The sequence below is a fragment of the Erigeron canadensis genome, chromosome 1, assembly GCF_010389155.1.
Source record: "Erigeron canadensis isolate Cc75 chromosome 1, C_canadensis_v1, whole genome shotgun sequence".
Taxonomy (NCBI): domain Eukaryota; kingdom Viridiplantae; phylum Streptophyta; class Magnoliopsida; order Asterales; family Asteraceae; genus Erigeron; species Erigeron canadensis.
The window spans coordinates 48,071,693-48,079,449 of NC_057761.1; the positions used below are offsets into that span (position 1 = coordinate 48,071,693).

General features: G+C 33.1%; 2 protein-coding genes across 2 annotated transcripts; both read right to left on the reverse strand.

Moving 5' to 3' along the window:
• Positions 1–1,302: 1,302 nt before the first annotated feature.
• On the reverse strand, positions 1,303–3,942 carry LOC122593857. Its single transcript, XM_043766310.1, has 8 exons — positions 3,918–3,942; positions 3,359–3,459; positions 3,174–3,260; positions 2,737–2,994; positions 2,383–2,544; positions 2,237–2,290; positions 1,922–2,068; positions 1,303–1,686 (listed from the first exon to the last, which is right to left on the reverse strand). The coding sequence occupies exons 1-8, from the start codon at positions 3,940–3,942 to the stop codon at positions 1,303–1,305; spliced, it is 1,218 nt and encodes a 405-aa protein (XP_043622245.1).
• A 711-nt stretch (positions 3,943–4,653) lies between these two features.
• LOC122593865 lies at positions 4,654–7,527 on the reverse strand. Its single transcript, XM_043766322.1, has 7 exons — positions 7,507–7,527; positions 7,007–7,093; positions 6,615–6,872; positions 6,136–6,297; positions 5,873–5,926; positions 5,549–5,695; positions 4,654–5,117 (listed from the first exon to the last, which is right to left on the reverse strand). Exons 1-7 carry the CDS (start codon positions 7,525–7,527, stop codon positions 4,734–4,736), a joined length of 1,113 nt encoding a protein of 370 aa, XP_043622257.1. The 3' UTR covers positions 4,654–4,733.
• Positions 7,528–7,757: the final 230 nt, after the last annotated feature.

The window sequence follows — 7,757 nt, forward strand, 5'->3', positions numbered from 1 at the left end:
TACTAAAATTATATGGTTTTGTTTAAAAAGTTTAAAAATTACATTTTGATTTGCAAAACACAAACGTGACCTATACATGTATATATTTACTTTAGTAATTTTGTTATATGCATTCATTTACAATTTTATTGAGTATTAAGTTTTTGGAAAGTTTAAAACTATCAAAAAAAAAAAAACAAATATGAATGGATACAGCTAGAGAAATTACAAATCATAGATATAACAACTAAATTGATGAAAAAGACAGTAACTAGATGAGTTTAACATCTTACTAGTAACACATCAAAGACATATAAGCGTTTTAAAGACATTTTAGTAATAAATATACGAGTCTAATATTTTGAGTCCTAACTAATTATATGAATTATATTCTTGCAAGGAACTTTGGATATATTTTTTCTTATTGTTTTTCGATGAGAAAAATAAAAATAGATGAGGTTTGTAAGGCTTTTTTTACACAAAAATATCATATTTTGTTTGTCTATAAATTAAATAGCACATATTTTTCTTTCGTCATGGGCATTAAAACTCAGGATTGGCTCTGGATAAATATTTAGTGGTAAAAATGTTGTTTCGATAGATGTTTGGCAATTCGTTTGTTTCCAACGTAAAATTTTTGCCCCCACCCTCCCAAATTCCTGGATCCGCCACTGTCTCAAGGTCTCGAGTTCGAGTCTTGGGTTTCTCATCTCAAGGTATTTTCTATGAGGAGGGGGTTAGAGGTCCAGCGATTTGTTGGTTAAAATTTCCTCCAGCACGTCTGAATCGAAACTAACTTTACAAAAAAAAAAAATTAATAAAAACAAAAAATTTACCCAACCATTTTCAAAAAAAAAAAAAAATTTACGCAACCTACAATATATCATAAATAACTATGGACTATGTATAATGTAAAAATTAAAGCATTAATGCAAATGAAAAGAACTAGTAATACACATAAATATTAAAATAAAAATATGTATGATCGATTTCGGTTCGGTTTTGAGATCGTTTTTTACATATGAAACCGAAACTCAAACCGATCCGTTCGATTTTTAGAAAACAAAAACCAATCCAATCGGTTTGATTCGGTTTTTGGTTTTCTTGGTTTGATTTTTTTCAATTTTTGATTTTGTTTTTGGTCACCCCTAACTATAATGAAGTTGGCCATGACATATCATTATGTTAATGACTTTTTATAATAACATGATAAATATGAAAAAAAATCAATAAGAACTATCGATTTTAAGTTCCATTATCTTGCAATTAAGCAGTTAAGTAGGAGGACTATGAGCTAAAAGATTAAAGTTATTTCACTATGGTTTATGGACACCAAAGGCTTCTGCCCGGGCCACCATAATAGAAGATAGGATCAGAAATATAATCAACCAGATACATAATATCATAGCAACGATCTTCATCTGTGACGGCATAAGTCCATTCAGGCATCATCAGAGGTTGCGAGTTTGATTCGATCCGCATGCGTGAGATAGTCCCTGAATTATCCATAAATGCTGGTGGTGTTTGGCCATTGCCCATCTGTGTGGCCGTGTGGCCGGGATGAGTCTTGACTCTCGTGCTATAAACCTCACCGCCCCACTTGACCATAATCCCTTGGTACCTTAACAAATCAAATAGATCACCTGGCCAATACCCTATGTTTATGTACTCACCATAGTTCACCCACCAATTGCCTGTTTCTGGATCCTATTTATTCACAAAAATAAAATGGATATAAACATAAACATGGATGTATATTTTTTTATTTTTTTTTAAAATTGTTATTGTAAGCGAGTAGAGATGTTTAGTATCATAACTTAAAATAATGTCCAGCAAATGTATTTTTTTTTTTTTTTTATTTCCTAACTTATTGATAACTTGGCTTATTTTACCAGTACTTCTAGCGTAGGAGAAAAATTGTGACCCGTTTATAGATAGCTACCTGGAAAATGTAAACCGTGATCACATACGGAAGACCATGAAGCTTAGAAACGGGATAAATGGCCGCACCAAGAGCTATCTCATGATTCACTTGAACGAACCCGGGACATGTGAGATCAAAGCATCCTGTTGTCTTTGACCCATCTGCCTAGTAATGAACAACATCAAAAATTAATCACCTGATTTATCTCATACTTTGTCTGATCAAGAGAACAAACTTTCATTTTCTCTACCAATTTATAACAACCTACAGATTTCTCTCGCAATTTTTATTATTAGTACTAATAGTTCTTTTTCATCTTTGATAAATAATTACCGTCCAATAAACATATAAACGAGTTTCATGGTCATTGTAAACGCTTGGATTTACCTGCATAGGTATAACATACACATGTCTCAAATGAAGGATATCAAAGCAAACAATGGAATTCTCACAATTGATGAATAAAAGAAACTGCTTACCGCCCAACCGGTTTCAACAAGTTCAAAGTCATGAGAACCGCCATTTTGTACAAGGACACAAGATGTACTGTACTCGTCTTCTTTCTCAACGTACGGAGTCCATACTTTGATGTCACATTTGGCCCCTGAGTAACTGATCATTTCTGTCAATACCTCTTCCACCTATTTAATCATCGACAATAAATTCATGTTATTGCATAATGACTCTTTCTTTCAACACAAGTGTGATATTTGAGATATACGAGTAATACAACTTGATACAGTTTGCTATCAATGATCAAGTATGTATGTCACTCTTCTATAGAAGTCTAGATTAATTGACAGATGGAATTAAGTTAAGTTTGATTTACAAACCGAATGGTTTGCCAATGAGTTTGAATTGCCCAATTGCGTCTCATGATTCTTCAACACGTTAGGTTTCTTTCTCCCATAGCCATCAACGTTTAGAAAACGCTTTTGAATTCTTCGGATTGGAATTGTTCCTTTTGGGCAACTTCCATTTCTATGCCACAGTTGTGATGTTATCACGATTGCATTGTCTTCCCTTTTTGTACCTTTTAACGCTTTTTTCATCAGTGTGTCATCTTTCTTCAAAACACTTGTAGGCGCCATCTAATAAAATGGTAACTATACTTATTGAAGTCCATTTTTTGTGCTATATGTACTAGGAATCATAAGGTTTATAGTCAATGTGATTTTCACTTTTGCAGGAACAGAGCCAAGAAAACATTATTATTGTGGGAAAATTTTGAAAAAAGATAGTACGCGAGAAATGAAGAGATCAACAATACTTGGATAATATGATTCTTGAGAGCAGGATGGTTAAAAGCAGGTTGCTTGTAGATATCAACACAATCAATTACGTCTCCATCTTCACTCTATATATACATACATATGCACATTGTTAAGTAGTTTAGGAACTATATATATAATACAAGTAGTTCTCTTCTAATTTAAAAGTTTAATTAGAACATACCAAAATGCTTTTCACTTTATGCTTTTTGGAAAATGTTTTGCTGGTTCTATTCAAAGGGATGCTTCTTGAGATAAACTCATCATGCTCCACTCCACCACAAACTAAAGAGCAACAAAAGTATATTCCAAATGACAATAATATTACTCTCCACTTGATCAGTCCCATTTGCTAGCTAGCTTCAATGGAGAACATCATATATGGCACATAAAAGAGTGCTTGCTAGCTTTATGAATGTGAGGGAAAATGTAGATTTGTTTTCTTTTGGTGTGGTGGTGTTATATGCATCTATGCATGATCCACCTTCTAAATCATCCGAATGACACTTTTAATTTGAATCTCTAGTGTTGGATCTAATTAACAACTTTATGTTTATGTTGATGTGACCTGGCTTCCTATAAATAATCTTTTACTTTCTCTCAATTGAAGGCTCGCTCTAGAAGTCATTCATTGCGAATAAGTTTATTTTTTGCCTTGACCGTCGTTCTTTGTGGCACTATGCAATGGCATATTACCAAATACCGAACTAATTAATAGATCAATGCACATTAAACAGACTTACATGTGAGTGATGCACTTCCGGCCATTTGGTTTAACTTTTCATCATTATTACTTCAAAAATAATGAAGTGGAAGAGGAGTACTGAAACAGAACTTAACCGAGCTCAATGATTATACTGAGCATTAGTCAAAATAATTATACCTACAAAGATGTTAAAGAAAAAACACAAATATATTAAGTCAGTGCATACAGTATTGGTCGGGCCTTTACATCTCGGTCTCTTCTTCTATTTCCACTTAATTAACAGTGTCCCGGCCAATACTTAAAAATATATAGGAAATTATGATATATGCTTTGGTAATGAAGCTCGAATATATAATAGTTGAAGGATAAATTAGACTAACGTACACAAATTCTTCTAGCTAGCTACTACTCGGTTCTTAAACTTTTTGTCCTTTTCAAGGTATATGAATGAAGTTACAACTGAGGTTGCTTAAATTGATACAGTAACATATTGTGTCAATGTGAGATTAGTTCGATGAATAGACGCACTCTTTGTCTGCCGGGAGAAAACTAAAAATCAAATTAACTCCGACACTGGTGCTTCTTGGTGTATATTGGAGTAGTATAGGATTAGAGTAGATTTGCCGTTAAAATAAATATATAATTAACATCTTGTGTGGATGATTTGTAAGCCCAAGGTATATGTTGAATTCTTGCCAAGGTACGTATCTTTAACAAAATCATAATGTATATATGTCACCACAAACATAGTTTGAACATAAAAGATACAAATATAATCAAAATCTAAGAAATGTAAATTATAAAGATCAATATATATTAAGTTCCATTAGAAGAGAACATCCAAGTTTATTCACTATGGGCACCTAATATTTCTACCCGGGCCACCATAATAGAAGATAGGATCAGAAATATAATCAACCAGATACATAATATCATAGCAACGATCTTCATCTGTGACGGCATAAGTCCATTCAGGCATCATCAAAGGTTGCGAGTTTGATTCAATCCGCATTCGTGAGATAGTCCCTGAATTATCCATGATTGCTGGTGGTCTTTCGCCATTGCCCATTTGTGTAGCTGTGTGGCCGGGATGAGTCTTGACTCTCGTGCTATAGACCTCGCCGCCCCACTTGACCATGATCCCTTGGTACCTTAACAACTCAAATAGATCACCTGGCCAATACCCTATGTTTATATAGTTACCATAGTTCACCCACCAATTGCCTGTTTCTGGATCCTACATATTTATTAACAAAATTAAGTCACACAATAAATATATAAGCATGGAAGTGGAAATATATTTATGTTTTCCTGCTATTACTAGTAATTTTTAGCTAGTATAAGTGCTTAAATTTTTAGTATCAAAACTTAAATTAATAATATTGTCGATTTAATTAGGGACCAAGTGTATTGAAGCTTTCAAACCAGTCTATTTCGATCATTATTACAAGCTCCCTATAAATCGTTTTATATGTATGTTTGTTAATTCTTAAGGCATAACTTTTGTAATTTTATTACAATGAAGTGATGAACCAAGTTTTTTTTATGAGCCAGCCCAACCCATCCGGCCCATTTTAGCCCATATAATATACGTTTTTTTGAACTTGGTGCCAAATCCTCTTACCTTAGAATCTCTATTAATATTTCATTCTCTAGATAGCTAGATACCTGGAAAATGTAAACCGTAATCACAAAAGGAAGACCATAAGGCTTAGAGACGGGATAAATGGCTGCACCCAGAGCTATTTCATGGTTCACTTGAACGAACCCGGGACATGTGAGGTCAAAGCACCCTGTTGTCTTTGATCCATCTGCCTAATTAATATATGAATTACCTTTAGACAACCCAAAAAGTATGCATAACTATATATATACCAGTCTATATATACTTCCATTTTCTTTACCAATAATAACAGCCTAATAATCTCATAGTTGTTACAATTAGTACTAACATCTTCGTTTTCTATGCAATTATCCTTGGTAAATATTTACCGTCCAATAAAGATATAATCGAGTTTCATGATCGTTGTATACGCTTGGATTTACCTGAAAAAGGTATAAAACAAGATACATATTGGTCAAAGTCATGACTAAATAATATCTATATATAGGCATGAACTATGAACCGATCAAATTTGTAACAACTTAATTTACTTCACAGGCCTCGTTCTTGAATAATCGATAGTTTGATACATCAAAGTTGAGTATGTTCTCAAAGCTATTTATCAAATCAATGACAGAAACTACATACTTACCGCCCATCCGGTTTCAACAAGTTCAAAGTCATGAGAACCGCCATTTTGTATAAGGACACGGGATGTACTGTACTCGTCTTCTTTCTCAACGTACGGAGTCCATACTTTGATGTCACATTTAGCCCCCGAGTAACTAATCATTTCTGTCAATACCTCGGCCACCTATTTAATCATCAACATGATTAATTCATATTCAGGCCCGTCTCATGGATTTTAGAGGCCATGTGCCATATAAAAAACTTGGGCCTTTTAATACCCAAAAATTTTAATTGCTATTAAAAAGTACTATATTAGTATATGAAATTTGTTATAAATATCCAAAAAATTGCAAAGTAAGTTTCTTCCAATACAAGTGTAACATTTGATATGAAAAACAAATTGATGGAAGTTGCTTATCAATAACAAGTGTAACATTACTCTTCAATAGAAGTCTATCTTAAATGACCATTAATGGAATTGAGTTTAGTTTGATTACAAACCGAGTGGTTCGCCAATGAGTTTGTAGTGCCCAGTTGCGTCTCATGATTCATGAATTCACTAGGTTTCTTTCTCCCATAGCCATCAACATTTAGAAAACGCTTTTGAATTCGTCGGATTGGAACTGTTCCTTTTGGACAACTTCCATTTCTATGCCATAGTTGTGATGTTATTGTGATTGCATTGTCTTCCTTTCTTGTATCTTTAAATGACTTTTTCATCATCGTGTCATCTTTCATCAAAACTTTTGTAGGCGCCATCTAATGAATTGAAATGCTAACGATAGTTTAGTTATTGAAATGTTGTACTTGTAATCGCAAGAGTTTAATTAGCTAATATGAAACTAAAGAATAAAAAAATATTTGTGGTACATAAGAAAGGAAGTGAACAATACTTGGATCATATGGTTCTTGAGAGCAGGATGGTTAAAAGCCGGTTGTTTGTAGATATCAACACAATCAATTATGTCTCCATCTTCACTCTATATATACGTACGTGCACATTAATAATGTTTGTCTACGTAATTTATTAAGAAAAGAAAAGAAGAAGAAGAAACGCATGCAAACACTTGACAATTGGCATCAACAGAGTCTTTTTAAGTGGTTGTATCCCAAATATCTCATGCATCATTAAAATCAAATTAGACTTGCAAACTTTTACTAGATAACGCTTATATTTAAACAAATGTATTAAATTTAAAAACTATATAATAGCTCTCTTCTAATAAAAAGGCTTAATTATATTAGAACATACCAAAATGCTTTTGATCACTTTATGCTTTTTGGAAAATGTTGTGGTAGTTGTATTCAAAGGGATGCTTCTTGGTATAAACTCATGCTCCACTCCACCACAACTTAAGAGGCAACAAAAGTATATTCCAAATGACAATATTACCCTCCACTTGATCGGTCCCATTTGCTATGTTTTGATGGGAGAAAATGACATAAAAGAGTGACTTAAAGGGAGATAAGTTTGTTTAGTTTTGTGGTGTTCTGTGCGTGATTTACCTTCTAAATCATTCAATTGACACTATTTTTCAATTTCAATCTCTAGCTAGTGTTAGATCCAATTAACTAAAAGTGAGTGTTCACCTTTTAAATCATGATGATATAACATTTCGGGTTAGTGGATTATATATTGGTATC

Coding starts and splice junctions, on each gene's coding strand:
- LOC122593857 (XM_043766310.1), bottom strand. CDS start 3,942: ATGGCCGGAAGTGCATCACTCACAT. Junction 2,545..2,736: donor ACTCATTGGCAAACCATTCG/GTTTGTAAATCA, acceptor ATGATTAAATAG/GTGGAAGAGGTATTGACAGA. Junction 1,687..1,921: donor TCACGGTTTACATTTTCCAG/GTAGCTATCTAT, acceptor GTGAATAAATAG/GATCCAGAAACAGGCAATTG.
- LOC122593865 (XM_043766322.1), bottom strand. CDS start 7,527: ATGGGACCGATCAAGTGGAGG. Junction 6,873..7,006: donor TCAAGAACCATATGATCCAA/GTATTGTTCACT, acceptor TCAATTCATTAG/ATGGCGCCTACAAAAGTTTT. Junction 5,927..6,135: donor TTGTTGAAACCGGATGGGCG/GTAAGTATGTAG, acceptor TACCTTTTTCAG/GTAAATCCAAGCGTATACAA.